This window comes from Nipponia nippon, unplaced genomic scaffold (assembly GCF_047370975.1).
Source record: "Nipponia nippon isolate SJK-2023a ecotype South Korea unplaced genomic scaffold, ASM4737097v1 scaffold_4, whole genome shotgun sequence".
Classification (NCBI taxonomy): Eukaryota; Metazoa; Chordata; class Aves; order Pelecaniformes; family Threskiornithidae; genus Nipponia; species Nipponia nippon.
Window position 1 is genome coordinate 53,355,068 of NW_028262358.1, and position 17,605 is coordinate 53,372,672.

At 40.2% G+C, this 17,605-nt stretch overlaps 1 protein-coding gene across 4 annotated transcripts in view; it reads right to left on the reverse strand.

Annotated features, from left to right (window-relative positions):
- Window positions 1-17,266, reverse strand: part of SHPRH (SNF2 histone linker PHD RING helicase) — a 58,112-nt gene extending 40,846 nt beyond the window's left edge. For 2 of the 4 annotated variants that reach the window (XR_015708300.1, XM_087775140.1), the window contains exons 1-9: window positions 17,055-17,266; window positions 13,945-14,617; window positions 13,413-13,542; window positions 7,056-7,274; window positions 6,657-6,735; window positions 5,708-5,858; window positions 3,823-3,928; window positions 3,056-3,312; window positions 1,923-2,618 (exon numbers count right to left, since the gene is read on the reverse strand). Coding sequence is in view for 3 of the 4 variants with exons in the window: in XM_087775140.1 (XP_087631266.1) it covers window positions 1,923-2,618; window positions 3,056-3,312; window positions 3,823-3,928; window positions 5,708-5,858; window positions 6,657-6,735; window positions 7,056-7,274; window positions 13,413-13,542; window positions 13,945-14,586 (2,280 nt within the window). In the remaining variant the exon portion in view is untranslated. Of the gene's footprint in view, window positions 1-1,922; window positions 2,619-3,055; window positions 3,313-3,822; window positions 3,929-5,707; window positions 5,859-6,656; window positions 6,736-7,055; window positions 7,275-13,412; window positions 13,543-13,944; window positions 14,618-16,635; window positions 16,802-17,054 lie in introns of those variants that run through there. The other 2 variants (XM_087775138.1, XM_087775139.1) reach the window with 2 other exon arrangements.
- Window positions 17,267-17,605: the final 339 nt, after the last annotated feature.

The window sequence follows — 17,605 nt, forward strand, 5'->3', positions numbered from 1 at the left end:
CTCATAGTGTCACAAACTTAAATGTTCTCTTAATTCACACAACTAATAGTTAAAAATACCAAAATTAAGGTGACCCTGTAAAATCTTAGTTGATTTCCCCCCTCTTTATCCCTTGATGATCAGCACATGATTTCACTGTTAATTTCACTGTTAACTGTACTTTTTCTTCCAGTAGTAATCTTCCTCTACATTTGTGCATATGGCAACAGCGTTTACGTCAACTGCAAGAAACACTTGCAGAAAATTTCTGTTCAGAACATGTGCAACCAGGCCAATGCACACGAACGAAAGAGAGAGAAGGCAAAGGGGGAAAAAAAACGAAAAAAGAAAAAAAAAAAGGAGCATGCTCGCTGAAGCAACTGTTAAGGAGAAAAAAAAAAATAGCTGTTGAAGTCTAATGATCTCTTACAAGTATTTATGAACAGATTTTCCGGAGGTTTATAACTTGGCCAAGCTTTGATTGTTTTCACAGCAGCAGAAAAAGACAACCTGCCACAAAACAAGACCTACCGATAAATTTTAATTTCTTGCTCTATTACATAAAACCATTAGAACTTCCCATGGGTTTTAAGTAGTTGGAAGAATAAAAAATACCCTTCATGTACAATGCAAAACCTGTTAACACGGGAAACTGGCTCTTTGAAACATCTGCACTATTTTTGTTTTAACTTTACAGAAAAAAACCAATAAATTTTCATTTTGAAGCAACACTGAAAGCAAGTCTGGATGACTTACAGTTGGCAGTTAAAAGAAAATGAAAACAGTGTCTTAGAATGGAAAGTGTCACACAGCTTAAAGTACTGACATTCAGTATTTAAGCTATTTTGCTGTTGCCATGCAAATCTATTTCTGACAGTTTTCACAAAACTGGTATAAAACTTGGACTGCGTCCTATGAAAACTGTGCCAGTTTTACACATTTGTTAGTTGGTGCACTAAAGCTAATAAGACTGCTCACACAAATGGCTTACTGGAGGCCTAGAATTCATTTATACATTGGGCATCTATGCAGGATAGCTCAAGGTACCAGATATACCCCTGAATACAAAGCTTCCTCTCTTTATCAATCTACTACTACTGTTATTTTATTCAAAATATAAGGGATCTACAGTTCTCAAAGCACTTTATCATTATAAAGGTTCTTGCCTACTAAAAATATGGACAAAACTTGACTACATCATTAATAAAAGACAATGGCTATCCTGGAATACTGCGATAACTATATTAAAAAAAAAATCCTACATAGCCATAGTTACTATACATATAATTAGGTTTATTAGTTATAGAGCTATTAGAAATCAAGTAAAAGGACAATACATGGTCTCCAGATAAGCAGCATCCTAATAAATATGGCAAATGTCATAGAGACAATGCCCAAGTTGTAATGGTGTTATTCCCAATAAACACCAAGACCCAAGACTTCCTTTGTAAAGCCTGAGAACCACAAATTCAAAAGTACACTCTTTACCTACTGAAACATATGTTTTTATCTAGAATGAAATGAGAAGCAACTGTCAGAGCTGCTTGGGTGCAAATGTACAGTGAGACGACACTGCCAAAACACCTACAGTTAGGCCTTTCTAAGTTCCTTGGTAATCTTTCAGAACAACAACAAAAAAAAAAGCCAAAAAAACCCCAGCCTGCCTTCTAAGAAATCACCTGTTGTTGCACCTGCTCAAAATTTGCTTCCATTTGATAAAGATATCTAGTCCACTGTATCATCTTCCAGTGACCAACTAATAAGGAAAAAATGAAAAACTAAATGCACCGTGTGATGCCAAAGCATAGGTCTAATAGCAAGAAATGCAGAATTCTGACACAGAGGACAGAGAAATCTCTGACCTTTACGTGATACAATGTCAGACAGGAAGCCCTGAGCATTGATAAAATAGCTCTCCAGAATATGAAGCTATATAATCTTACCAGAACTCGAAGAGAAGATGATCTTACATGCCTGTTGATCTCATCTACCCACTGATGACAAATAGAACTCGGAGAAATTATCAGTGTCGCTCCTGTGGAAACTGGTTTCATTGCCACGAGGCAATGGGGACAGTAGAAGGGCTTGATCTTCAGGTTTTCCTCTTTGTAGTTTACACATTCTGCATGCTGCCATAAGTAACATTTCAGGCACTGCACACGAGCTTTATAGTCAGCCAACCCAAGCTCACCACAGATGCATTCAAAACGATATTCAGAGGTATTAAATGGAAATACAGAACTGGTATGTTGTATGCTACTGCCGGCATGTTCTTGGGAATGTGAGGATGGGTCCTTTGGGATTTCCTGCTGAACACCAGCTGTAGTTTTAGAAACATCAAAATCAGGATGACTGCTCATGTCACTGGAAACACGGAGGCTGCCATGCAAATCAGGAGACTTTGGGACACCAGCTTCCTGCTGAACATTATTCTCTTTTACAGAGTTCTTATGATCTGCTTCAGATTTCTTGTTATTTTTGCTAGTTGTACAATAATCATGTTCTTCCATGGTGATATCTACCCGTAAAGGGGTTTTAAGGACATTTTCAGAAGTGACATCACTATTTCTTGATTCTTTGGTTTGAGTTTTAGCATCAATCAACTGCTTCTTCTGAATGCTTTCTGAAGTCTTTGCTATCTACAAAGTAAAATTAATCAAGAACGTCAGACTTTCTCCTCACCTTTTTTTTTTTTTTGGAATGTATAAACACATCAAGACATAGATATTAAGATTTTGTATCAATTTCCAGTCTGAGGATTTGGTTACTGTTTACCAACGTTTAAAAAACAACTTCACAGTAAAAACAATACATCTGCCAGCCCCTGCATCGCTATTTTAAAAGATTTATGACAGATGTAGTTAATATTTTAGCCCCAAATTTGATCTACTTATGATTTCTGCTTCTTTGTTCATGAATGATGAAGCAAATGCTGCAGTTTTCTTCATTTTTATCAATAAGCCAGTGCCACTGAACTAGAGCACACAGACAACACAGCTGAGAGTAGCATGCAATTGGTAGAAATAAGATCTGCCTTTGCAACATTCTTTGAAGTAAGTACGGCAGCATGTTTTACCTGCTCTTTGGTTCTTTCTCGCCTCTTCTGTTCCTTGTAATTCTTTCCCAACTTGAAAGACCCAGCCAGACCATGTCCTTTGACTTGCTCTACTACTTGTTCTGCAATTAGTTTTTCTAGAGTTCTTTTGAGAAGCCGTCTATTTCTCTGTATGTCATACCTATATATAGCACTGATGTACTTAAATATTGCAATAATGGATGCTCCTTTCTTCACATTCATTTCCTTTACAGCTGCTAATATCATCACTCGTAAGCCTATATGTAGAATCAAAGCAAAAAAACCTTACAGCTCAGATAAAATGAAAGTTACCTCAGAGGACACATGAAAAGGAACTCTAAACACCGTGTTCATTTAAAAAACGCAAAACAAAAGACAGGCGGCAGTTTTGACAGTGCTTTACTTGAGGTAGCCCTACAAATTGCTATTTTTTAGTGATTCTAAGACAATATTGAATAGCAATAGAAATGAGTCACTCAATTTTCTTACTAACAGTTATAAAAAGACAGTGCATTTCAGTTAAATGCATAAACTCTCTTACAATGACCTTTAGTTACACGGAGCTCTGTAGCACACATCTGAGTTGGTAACTTTACTTTTAACTGTGGATCACTTGTTTGTAGCATGCAATCCTACACCACAGTGCCCAGCAAAAGAATCATTTCATTCTGCAGAAGTGAAGAGCAGCATTGAACTCATAGTCAGTGGCCAATATAAGACTTATGCCAAAAGCAACATGTATTTAAAAAGCCATCAGAAATACTTACTGGGATATTGTATTTTTTCCTTCAATTTAAGCTCCATTTCCTTTGTTTTTTTCTTTTTATTTCCTTCTAAAGGTTGAGGTGGAACAAAGAAGTTCACGAGCTTACCCTAATGCAGACAACATTAAATAGTTATTAGCTCATGTCTCTCCACAGTAATTCTGAACTTCATTAATCTTTTCACATTTGGTAATAAGCATGAGCTGCTACAGATGTGTGCTCTGACCTCACTAATTTGCTCAGATAGCTCATTTCTAGTATACAGAGTGACAGCCCATTCAGTTCAGTTTCTCGGCAAATGGTGTTCAGCACCCTACACTGAGAACAGAAAGAGCAGCCCTGCAAGCCGCTTGGGTCCTCCACTACTTCAGAATTAAGTTGCAGGAATCTACAGCTGTAAGTCATCTAGGTTACTGATGGGGGGAGGAAAATATATATTTAATATACAGCTAGAAACACAAAAGGAAGTAAGCAATATAGATTGAAAAGTCCTAGTTAGTTGTATAACAAGTAAGTTTCTCTTTTTGGGCATTGCCCCCAAAAAATCTACTCTCAGTGATTCAGGAACAGTGATTTAATTCAAGGAGATGTATACTCAAGAACCGGGATATAAAAAAGAATCCCAAAGCTGGAACAAATGCAGCACCAATATTTCTATGATTGTTTTATAGCTGTATTCATTGACACTTCACTCTGCCCTGTCCAATTGGTTGCTTTGCAGAGTTCTTAAACAGTAACCGCAGTGAAACTCCAGACACTGTTTGAGCCCTACAGTGAGCTGAAATACTCAGAGTAACTCTGACATTGGCTTACACAAGCCAGGAGTCATCCAGAAAGTCTCTGTTGGAATAAAGCACTTTTTTTTTTTTCCCCCAGGACATCATACAAAGACATTTTATGTTTGAAGATGAGAAAAATACAGATGACAAGGGGCCTTCTGAATGAGTGCAATAGTGCCTTTTAACGACAGGCAATGTCATATAATTATGTTCATAAAGATCCCAAAATATTAGCTAAGCTGTCTGTCCCAAATACTCATGTCATGAAACAGTTTCAGAACTCCAGCTCTCCAAAAGCTATGGTCTCTAGTTGTTCTTGCCAGTTGATGTCCAGATGCTTCAGTGCTAATACTCCCCTCTTCACACTCCTCAGTGTTGACCCTCTGATACATTTAAGAAGAATCTTACTCTCTCTTTGAGAATTGAGTTTTTTTAACTGATAAAATTACAAGCAGGCAGGAGATCATTATGAATAGATGTACAATGAAACTGGCTGCCATGAATTCAAAAGGACAGAACCCACAGAAGTAAGAGTTTGCTTAAGGATAAAGGTTCTCTTGCTTCAGAGAGAATTTTTGGTTTTAGTGAATGTGCTAAGTTTTCACAGGATGCATGATGAGGAAAGTGAAAAGATGGAAAACTGTTGCTAAATAAGCCTATTTATTACATGAAATAGAGAGGGAGCAGAAATAAAGATTTATTCACTGAGTTTAAATCGTCCCTATTTTAGCACAGAATGTATGTCTAATCGATGTTTGATACTCATCAATACAATGAAGTGAAGGGGAGAATGATTTCCAACATAGTAGATTAAGTTACATATTTATACACTCCTAGAGTATGTGTAAACTACCAAGAGCCTATTAACAGCACAGTTGCCTGCTAACACCCTTCAACAATGGCAAACTCTCGACTGCTTCTCATGCAAAACATTCCACTATTTATGCCACCAAGTATCACATACTACAAAGCAAAAATTTTCACTGTACTTTAATCCAGCTTTAAATATGGACTTCTATAAAACAGAAAGCAATAAACTCAAGATAAGTGCATTTCCATTAATTCTGAAAAGTATTTCTTTGTGCTAAATCTTACCCTGGTTTTCTTACCTCAGGTAATGTCAGATCATCTTGTTTAATGTCTGGTCGGGTATGAGTCAGAATAAGAGCCAACACTTCTACTGTTTTTCCAAGACCCATCTCATCTGCCAAAATACCTCCAGGCCACTGGGGTCCAGCAATCGGATATTCACGGATAATACTAAAATTCAAGTACATTCCCAAATGAAAGTCAGGAACTATAGAATGGTGTGATAGGGAAGCACGTGTTCAGGGACACAAACAGCATAGCTTCAGAAAGGCAAAGTTTGTAAGGTGAGGCAATATCTTTTATTAGATAAGCTGAGATTGACAAAAGCTAGCAAGCTTTTTGGGCGTACAAACCTGACCAAGACAAATTTGTATGCCAGAAGTTTTTGGATTTTTTTTCCCCTCCTAACAGGCTTTACCTTGCTAACCTTAGCATATCATAACATTAGTCTCCAAAACATCGAAATATATTTATATTCACATATGTTAAAGATCTGAAAGTTATATAGGGAAAAAATAAAAAGCAAACTAGCATTCAAAAGGTTCTATTCTAACCAAATTAATGAGAAAAGTGAAGCAGAATTAATAATGCAATATCCAGTATTAATAAAAAGCATTATACTGCCTCCTTCCTTTAGATTTTAAAAACATTGGACCAGAAGGTCGAAGTCTCCAATGCTCTAATTTAAAAAAATGTTAATCTTAAAACCAGAAATTTGCACTGAAATAAATAAAAAAGCTTTAAGAATTATGTCTTCGACTTGAGATTTACATATTTACCGGTGCATTATATACTCCAGTTTGTCTTTTTTTTCCAAATTAAAGGGATCACTGTTCTAATTCTTTAGTTGCTAACTGAAAAATGACAGTTATGGATTATCTTATATCCTCCAGGTAAAAGCTGCCAATAAGGTTTTCACAAAGTACAACCTTGAGGTTTTCTCAGAAAGCGATAACTATAAAAACATACCAGCCAGTAAATGGATTATAGTAGATTTTCACTCCATCCAGAGTGATGACCTCTCGCCATAAGAAGTGCAGTGCATTTTCTATGGAGAAAGAGTTCATGTTACTGTTGTGAGGCTTCTCTATAAACAGCACGCTGCTTAGAATTGCTCAGCCTTATCATGACATTTAGAGACAAAAAGCAAACGTCTACCTCCACAGTGCTTCATGACCAGCAAGATACATCAACTGCTGTTCAGCAAAGTTAGGTCATCATTTAGTGTACTACCCAAACAACAGCTTTTATAAAAATAGTAATGAAATAATTAACAAAGCTTCTAATCAAACAGCAAGAAAAGATTACTGGGGACAATACAATGCCACTTTCCTCAATTACGCAAGTTTTCCAGACCCATATACTTGCCACTGGTTGGAGTGCTTGTGAGGTTCTCTCGGTGAAGCATCCAGTTCACAGCCTCACTTTGGTATGGCCTCAGAATAGGAATTAACGCAGGATGCTGCACATCCTCTCTCAGTAACTGGATATCCTGCTGATGGGTGTGCCTTACAAAGTCATAAAGCTCTTCAATATTTTGTCGCTCTAGTTCCATGTCAGATTCTTCCTCATCTTCCTCCAGCTCATCTGCATACACCAAATAATTCAAGACACACATTATCAATCAACTTTGGTCAATATTTCAGTAAATTTTGCTGCAACATATTTAGTTACCATATGAAATGAAGCAAAGCAAAACATCACTTAAACATATGTCATGACTGCACCTGACTCGGCTAGCAGCAGTAGGAAACAATGAGCACTACTTTCCTGAAAGTTCATCTTAACACGCTATGGCGATCACAGAGGTACACGTAATCAGCAAAGCTCTTCCTTTAGAATTTAGGGATAGAATGACCAGACCTTGTTTGTTTGATAAAGACCTTCCACTAAACATTTCCAACTGATACAAAACCACAAATAACTCGTATTTCACATTCAAATATTAGCATGGGTCAATGATCTCACAGAAAGAGGAAAAACACAGTGGGCTGTCAAAGATTTGTACATTTTTCATGAAATAAAGCCTTCCTTGATAAAATAACATATTAAAAAAAAAAAACATGAGGTTCTCTTCAGTGAGATTTCATTTTAATTTTAAATTGCCCATCTCGATAAGAAAATTGTAGCAGTAGGAAAACAAGAAATTCTCACCACTTGCATCATTGCAAAAATTCAGACAAGGCATACTTTAGAAATTAAAACCCCACCTCAAGAGAAGTATGTACCTTCTGGGACAGAAGTCCTACCCTTCTTTTCTACCCTCCAGGTAAGAAGGCCTTGTACTTATATATTTTTCACATAATTTGGATATATGGACATACACAGAACCTAAGCACAGTAGAACAAAAATCCATGAAAAATTCAAGGGTCAGCATTTTGGGAAACCGACATAAGCTGAGGGAACAAAAGACTTAGAGGACAAGTTTTAACAGTGTTTTAGGTCTATTAGGACTCTCTTTCACAGAAAGCAAAAGCTTTCTTTCAGTCAAACAAACAGTGAAGGTGAAGAATCATTTCCAAAACAAACAGCAGGAAATGATGTGCCCAGGTATGGCAGCCACCAGTGCCCTCCCCTAATCCTAAAACTATACATACAAAGACTCGTAAAGGCAGCAACCAAAGCGCACATGTGGAGTTATTAATGTTCCAGCCAAAGGAAAAGCACCAAGCAGAGCACGCAGCTTTATATACTACAGAAACCATTCCAAGGGATCCTCTCACACACATTACTCACTTCATGGAAAGAACAGAAAAATTAAGAGTGATTGCAAAGTATAACTCTAATCAATGAAGTTGATCTATAATGACACCTACCATCATACTTGCTAAAATAACAGTTTTCAAATTTCACATTTCAAAGCATAATAAATTGACTTCTATATTAACTAAGTCTATCCAGAATTTTACGGGGGAGCAAAGACTAGAATATACTTTAAAGTAAAATGTTTTTTCATACAATTGGATATGCTTTGTCCATACCTTTCTTGTTTTGTTCATTCTCTCCAAGATTTTTTTTTGCCTGATTAAATGGTTCTATGTACCACAGGGATTTTTAATAGGATGCTAAGGAAGTTTAATAAGTAACTGAGAAGAGGTAAACAGTGAATATTTAATTATGCTTTCAACCATTTAAAAATGTAATTCAATTACACAGCTTTCATCTTAGTATCATTTACCTTTGAGAAACAGATGGCATTGTACTATTAAAAAATTCAGTTTCTATGATATGTTTCATAATCAAGTATTCTACTTAATTCCTTCAATGAGTGAACTAAAGTTCTGTTATTGCATCTGGAATAGGATCTTTCAGTTTTATCTGTTGGGCAGTTTCCAGATCGCTGTATAAGAGTATCTACATCAATGAAAATGTAATCTTTTCCCCCTTTATTCTAGATTAATGGAAAACTTCTTGCTTCGCATTTGGTATTAAAAAATGCCATACAAAGACCAAAAAAACTCTTCTTTGTACAAAGAATTTATTCTTCTTAAGAAAACTGAAGGCGAACGGTATATGGTATATGCTATCGCCATGCTATTGTGTGTCATACTATAGTTCCATGACACTATGGGAAAAACTCTGAAACATTTACCATTCACTAGAACAAACAGCAATTAAACAGACATTTTAGTCTTTTTTTTTTTATTATTTTAATTATAAAGACTATGGTGTTTTTCATATTAAGAAAGCAGCTAGCTGGGTCTATAAGTGATCTAGGCCTGTGTGTTCAGTGAAGCAACACAAAGCAATATGTAATATTATACAGCAAATACAGGATATGAGCTATTATAAAACCACCTATTTATTAAAGCAAAAAAAAGAAATCTCTGTAAACAAATTTCTCAAAAAAGTGGTTAACTCCACAATTAATGTTCAAAACTCATGAAGCTTCGGCATATTAAATATTTTGTCACTCTTTTGCAGCTTCATTAATGCATCTATCCTATGCTTGCCATAACTTGAGATGGAATTCCTGCCACAGTCTCAAAACCAACTAGAAGGACATTAATGGGATGAATACATTGAGGAAAACAAATATATAAAAATTAAATGTAGGGATAGAGAGGTCATGTCCCTTATTTGTGTAAATCCTTGTGTGCAACTCCATCAACACAAGAATTTGCTCACCAATGGGGAGAAGAAGCGTGGAGCGTCTTGGAATGTTGTTGTGTAAAGTGCATTTTACATGCATGTTGACAAGTGTTAAAATACATACTTACATGCAGTTTTACAAAAATTCCAATTAATTGTGTTCAAAAACAGGTGAAATTCAAATACAGACTAAATTGTTAGAAATGGAAATCAATTTACACTTCTTAAGAGGAATGCATTCATTGGCACAGAATCAAGGCTACATTATTTTATGCTACATCAAAAAGTATGTGCTTAAAAACTGTTAGAAAATGTAACTGGTTTCACAGTGTGTAGCCACCTGGGGTCTTCCCTCCCAAATCTTTTCCACTTCTGTGACATGTTTTATTTCTGAATTTAGAACACAGCATAATGCACACTATGGACTTATATAGTATAATGATCCTGTTTTGTTCTCTAATACTTTCGGGACAATTCTTTACCTTTGATTTGGTTTAGAATCATAGAATCGTTTAGGTTGGAAAAGACCCTTAAGATCATCAAGTCCAACCATTAACCCAGCACTGCCAAGTCCACCACTAAACCATGTCCTCAAGCACCACATCTACCCGTCTTTTAAATACCTCCAGGGATGGGGACTCAACCACTTCCCTGGGCAGCCTGTGCCAATGCCTGACTACCCTTTCGGTGAAGAAGTTTTTCCTCATATCCAACCTAAACCTCCCCTGGCGCAGCTTGAGGCCATTTCCTCTCGTCCTATCACTTGTTACTAGGGAGAAGAGACCAACCCCCACCTCACTACAACCTCTTTTCAGGTAGTTGTAGAGAGCAATAAGGTCTGCCCTCAGCATCCTCTTCTCCAGGCTAAACAACCCCAGCTCCCTCAGCCGCTCCTCATAAGACTTGTCCTCTAGACCCTTCACCAGCTTCGCTGCCCTTCTTTGGATGCGCTCCAGCACCTCGATGTCCTTCTTGTAGTGAGGGGCCCAAAACTGAATACAGTACTCGAGGTACGGCCTCACCAATGCCGAGTACAGGGGCACTATCACCTCCCTGGTGCTGCTGGCCACACTATTCCTGATACAAGCCAGGATGCCATTGGCCTTCTTGGCCACCTGAGCACACTGCTGGCTTATGTTCAGGAGGCTGTCAACCAACACCCCCAGGTCCTTTTCTTCCAGGCAGCTCTCCAGCCACTCCTCCCCAAGACTGTAGCATTGCATGGGGTTGTTGTGACCAAAGTGCGGGACCTGGCACTTAGCCTTGTTGAGTCTCATACAGTTGGCCCCGGCCCAATGATCCAGCCGGTCCAGGTCCCTCTGTAGGGCCTTCCTACCCTCCAGCAGATCGACACTTCCACCCAACTTGGTGTCATCTGCAAACTTACTGAGGCTGCACTCAATCCCCTCATCCAGATCATCAATGAAGGCGTTGAACAGGACCAGCCCCAACACTGAGCCCTGGGGAACACCACTTGTGACTGGCCGCCAGCTGGATTTGACTCCATTCACGACCACTCTCTGGGCTCAGCCGTCCAGCCAGTTTCAACCCAGCGCAGAGTGCACTTATCCAATCCAGTGTTTGACTGACACTGAACACTAAGTTCATGCATTTACTGAGCTATACACCTACATACTGAACAACCCTAGCTGCAACAGTTAGCAAAGAGGCCATCGTTTTTTTCTAATGTGAAGTGAGGATTTTTTTTTTCTGCATCGCTTTATATTTATCTATATTGAATTTATATGAAATCTCCATTGCCTAGTCTGCTTGCAAGCTTTCAGTTGTTCATCTTTATTATGCTGAATAATACATTTAAAGTTTGTTGATGATACCATCTCACCAATCACTGTACTTCCCAAAGCATTAGGAATATATTAAGCTGCACATGCCTTTGTAGGACTTGACTGGTGACCTTCATACAAATTAACAACCGCTTATTTCTATTCTCCACACCCTCCATTTTACTTTATCATTTACATGTTATTCATTGGCATAGAATCAAGACTACATTATTTTACGCCGCATCAAAATGTACATGCTGAAAAATGGTCAGAAAATTTACCAGTTGGCAACACAGCTCCTTTATGAACCTGAGCTGGTTGCATGTCTTCTGAAAACATAAGTTAAGGCATAACAACCCAATCACTCAGGTCCACATTCTTGCTCCAGTAACTTTGAGGGGGATGTCTTCCCTTTCAGAAGCTATATTTCCTCTTCACCTGTAAGCTACACTCAACCATGTAGTCCATAAAAATCTATCCTTTAGCGTACTGAGGACAAATGCCCCAAGTTCCAGCACAAAATTATTTTGGATCTCAAAATAGGTCACTGTTCATTTTGTCCATAATGAGAAGATATGCAGAAAATTGTGATTCCTGCTACAGAATTACTTTACTTAAGCACTCTTTCATATGCCTTCCATCATCTCAAGCCTATGAATTCTCTGGCAGTTATTCTGCTTCTAATGCAATCATGATAATGTATTTCTTCTAATGCATTTAAAAGCATTACTATTCATTTCTCTATCTTAAACTATTTATTCTTCAGACTTCTTTTTGGATCTGCTTTATTGTGCTTTAAAACCTAAACTGACAAACTTGCTTCAGTCAGATTACTTCAGTTTTTGAAGGATGACTTCTTACGTGCAATATCTTCCCTTCCCCACATAGTTATACTGGCCCTTCTCTTGGTATATCAACTTCTTTCTGACAGTTGCACGTTTGTTCTTTGCAGCAGGCATGGATGTACAGATTTTATTCTGCTAACTCTTCCTTTTAGCTTCTGTTTAGCAAGTTGCTTAATTTTTTATACCATTCTGCCTTTTGAAACTAAGTACAATTGTACGGGGGGTGCCAGACTTCCGTCACTTCTGCAACAACACTGAAACTCTGTATATTACGGTCACTGTTATTGAGTCAGTCTTCAACTAACATTTCAAATCCCTCCTACACTCAGGAATGAGACCAAGGTTTGTTTTTGTTTTAAGAGTTTCCTAAGCCATCACACCATAAAGCAGTCACTGGTCACCCTAAAAATCTGTATCACTACTGAGTATAATCTGGCAAACACATCTTCAATTCCAAAATGACAACAAGGCCCATATTTGTATATTTGCAGTGGTGTATTCTTAAAACTGTCATAAAGGTGCACTTTGCAGTAGTTTACATTGTACCTACTTTACAATATAAACCAAATAGAAATCCTGTTGCCACAGTTGTGTGTTAGGCACCAAACTAGGAACAAAAGTTTTCCAAATTTAATTCCTGGTTCTTTTAAACAGTTCCTGTGTAACTCAGACAAGCTACTGTAGAGCTGGTCAAACAACCCACACTAATCAGTGAAAATTGTATTTACTCCCAAAAAGTTAAGGACTCAAACTGCTATGTGCCTCAGTGCCTTATCTGTAGAGAAAGAATATTATCACCTGTAATTTGACCATAAACTAATCAGCATATGATTAATGGTCAGATAATAATATGGAGAGAATTACCTAATAATATTACCTTGAAAATAAAGTTGCTCTAGATGGCAGGAATAACTTACTACTTTCTCTTACATTTAAAACTACTAAAAACAGACGTATTTTATTAACAAAAATTATTCATCAACTTTCAATTGAATCGCATTACCTGGAATTAAAAAACTATAGAACTTTTCCATGAGTTTTTGAATCAGCTGATTAGCTTTTTTGGGTCTTCCACCTCCATCGCTGAGAAACTCCGGTTTACTTAGCCCAGCTTCCAGAAGGTAAATTCCAACCTGTGAAATGGTTATACAGTTAATCATTTAATTAACTGTTAGAATGACAAGAATATTATAAACAGAAGAGCATGAAAATAATAACAGTGCTTTGAAAATTAGCAGATATAGACAGATATAACAAATCTACTAAAATCACCATATAGAGGATACAGTACATTGCAGCTAGAAGCTTCTCTGATTCCTTCGGGTAATGCGTTACTAATGGTGCAACAGTAAAAAGAAGTTTTTAGGAAAAAACACACTGAAAACATTTACATAAGCATGTAGAAACTGTATCTTTTCATCACATTATAAAAATATATGGTAGCTGCCAGACTTCGTTGCTCAGAGGTTTTTATTTTATATTTCAAACAAAAAAGAACAACTTTAAAAATGCAAAACAAATATACGAACCCATACCTTTAAAGCTTGAGCCTCTCCAGGTCTTTGATAAAGTCCAATTATCTTTTTCTTTTGCAACCATCTCAAGCCTTCCAATATTTCACCACCTAAAGTTGTTTCCACCAAAATACGTTGTTCATAAGCACCCAGGTATTCTTTTGTTTCATTACTGTACTCTTCTTCACTTCTTTCATGAACACAGACCTGCAACTGATCATCAGAGTCTCCTCTCATCAACGTAAAGCTCCTTTCATGGAATTTGTTAGTTAGAATTTGCTCAGAAGGAAGACGAAGAACAAATTCTCCCAACAAAGCTTTCCAGGACCCATCCGCACGGTATGGCAAGACTATAATATTTAGCTGTACTGACACAGGAGTCAAGATGGAATAAGAGTCTTCTTCATCGTTAACTGTCAAAAACTTAACAGATTTTGAGCCACTGCCTTCTTTTTGAATAAGATCTTCATCAGTGCTATCATCATTTATAACAACAAAGGATGAAGAAGAAGTGCTTGGACCTGGAACGTGGTCCTCATTAGTCATTTCATCATCTAATGTTATCACCTCATTTCTGCGGTCTTCATGCATATTCCAGCAGAGCTGCTTCTTCTTCTCCTCATCTATCTTTGATGGAGGTGCACGTTTTCGACGACTACTCATTTTGTCGTTTTCTCAACAGTATTTCCAGTCTCTGCAAGATGAAATAAATTAGTCAGCAATAAGTATTACAAAATCAAATGCCTACACTGAAATTTCACTGCGCAGCAGCTGCTAAACTTGCAGAAGGCTTGGACACAGACATATGCACTAAGAAATCTAACTGTTCAAAAGAGACTTAATTTTACAGAGCCTCTCCTGTCCCTGTGCCATCACACAAAGCTGGACATGAAGCATTTGCCTTGTACTACATCTTATCATTTTGCCAAACAGCTCCAGACAGAGATCAACAAGAATGCTACATTTCACAGCTGTTACTCAGAATCTTGTGGGACAGATATAAAACGAGAAGCAGTGGAATCCCTCAAAGGCGGGGGTGGAAGGAGACGGCAAAAGAAACTCCGCAAACAAAAGTGCAGGAGGTACAGGAGATTCGGGGGTGGGGAAAATACACACACAAAATTCTTCCTTCCTTTCAAAGCCTACATTGAGATGAAACTTTCAGCAAACTTGACACAGGGCTAGTCTGAAGCTGCCACTACATAAAATATGGTTTAGAGCCTAAGCTATCAAGTTCTGTCCTTAGAAGTCCCTAATGACCTTCCTACTAGTATTGAATACTTCATTTTCCCAGGAAACTGTGCATCCTGGGACCTGAATATACAAATTGCTTGCAGAGGAGCCCTTACTTGTTCTATTGTGCATTTCAGTGGGACTAATCAGCAAACTAAATGCATAGTCTTACTGATTTTGACTAACTGCAAAACTAAGTCAAGATACACGTCCAACTCCTTGACTGAACCTAGGCAGTCAACAGATTTGGTGCATCAAATACTAGAAAATAAAGTACACGTGCTAAACAATACACATGAAGAAGCAGATTATGGAGTATTAGACCCATCTGGGAAATTAGTAACTACATACTCAAAACTACATGCTCGTATTTAAATACTCAAACAAGTAGTAACCTTTTTTTTTTAAAAAAAAAAAGTGTTTTTATAAGGAGCCTGAACACAGCAATAGATTTATGACCTTATATTGTCAACAAAGACAGGAAAATATTTAGATATCCATGTCAATTCAGCTTCTGCATACAACTTTTAAAGAAATACAGGAAGACGAGAGGCAAATGAGAGGCAAATATTCTAAGCTACTAAATCCAGGGTTTATGCTGGAACAGGGCAAAATTCCTAGAGCACCTCGGCTCCTCCCTGAGAAGGAGTTTAGAAAGCAAGGGGGTCCATTCTGAACCTCATGACTCAATGGGAGGGCCTCCTTTACCCCTCCTTGTATTCCTTTCTCTCTCTCTCTCCATATATTCCATTCATTTAATAAGTAATAGAGTGAACCTTGCCACCAAACTCTGTTAAATCACCCTTTTATAAATTTATATTAAAATCACTATTTACAAATATCTGTGGCAGTGATTATTTAAGTGACCTAACTGCTCATTCGCGACAGGGTCTTATGAAAAAGCAAACAAACAAACCAACCCTAAATTTTTTAATTTATGAAAGTCAAAACAAACAATTCAGGAATATACAAATCTTGCTGTGTTTGAACTTCAAACACAAGAGAATTAAGGAAAGAAAACATGTGAGTTTCTCAAAATAATACTCATGCACACAGAGTGCTGCTGACAGTAAATGCAGCAAACCCCAAGGGCAAGAACACGTATCATAATATTGCACTTAAAGCAAAGGAAGAAGGATTCCTGCATCACCCGGTCTGCCTGTGCACACCAACTTCAGCATCACGCTCTGATGTGGAAACGAGAGAGAACTGCTCTGTTTGAGCAGATCTGTTCAAAACTCCCACGGCCACGTGCCTGCAACGCGAAGCAACAAACCTGCAAACCCAGGCACCTGAGCAACCCGTGGCGGTGCGGAGAGGTCGCACAGCGCCGATGCCAGCGCTGCCGCCGGGGCCGCTGCAACGGCCGCGCCGCAGCCCCGCACGAAGGCCACGGCAAGCAGCCGCCGCTGCCGCCCCCCGCCCGGCTCCGTCGCCAGGAGGCGGGCAGGTCTCGTTGCCCCTAACGAGGAAAGTTACTTGCGAGTCGGAAAGGAGACGCCAGCAGCGGACGAGCGTCCTCCGCAGCGTTTCACCTCCCGCGACGCTTGCTACCGGAGCGGCCAGCGAGGCCGCGGCCAGCCTGCCCACCGCCGCAACCCCCGCCGCTGCCGCGCGGCCCGCGAGGCCAGGCGAGAAACGCGCAGCCGGCCCGCGGCACCCACCGCTCCCCGGGAGCGCTCGCACAGGCCCCTGGGCCGCCCGGCCCCGCCGCGGCCGCACCGCCACCCCGCAGCCGGCCGCGGCGAGGCCGCCCCGCCGCGCTAGGGCCGGTAGGTCGCCAGGCGCGCAGGGCGAGCAGGCAGACAGACGGGCTGGCCCTCGCCCTCCCGAGCCCGGGGCGCGGCCCCCTGGAGCCGCGCGGGTGAGGGGAGCAGAGCCAACCGCCACCAACGCACCGAAGGGGTGACCGAAGGGGCTGCCTTCGCGGCCGCGGCTCCTTCCCGGCTCGGGGCAGCCCCCCCCGCGCAGCCGCAGCGGGGGGGGGGGTGGCGACCCCTCCGCCACCGGCAAAGTCGGAAGGACCCCCGGGCAGCTGGGGGGGGGAAGGGGCGGGCATGGGGATGCGCGCGCACCCGCCCTGGCCCGGCCGGCGCCCAATGGGATGCGAAGAAGGTGACAGCTCTCCCCACCCCTCGCGCCGGCGGAAACAGCAGCGTGAGGGCGAGGAAGGGCGCAGGCGCAGACGCCGGCCCCTGGGCAAGGGGGCGGGGCCGACGCTGTTTGCCCTCAGTGGGGCGTGGCTGAGGGAGGATCAAGAGGGAGGCTGCCACGGCATTGGCTGCGTGCGCAGGCGCGGGGGCAAGGGGGCGTGGCTGGGTCGTGGCTTGGGCTGGCGAGTGTCCGTCTGCGGCCCCGGGGGTCTGTCCGTCTGCCTTAGGCAGACCCTTCCCAGGCTGGGCGGGGGGAGCGGGCTGGGTTATGCCCGTGCGGAGCGAGGCGGGGGGGT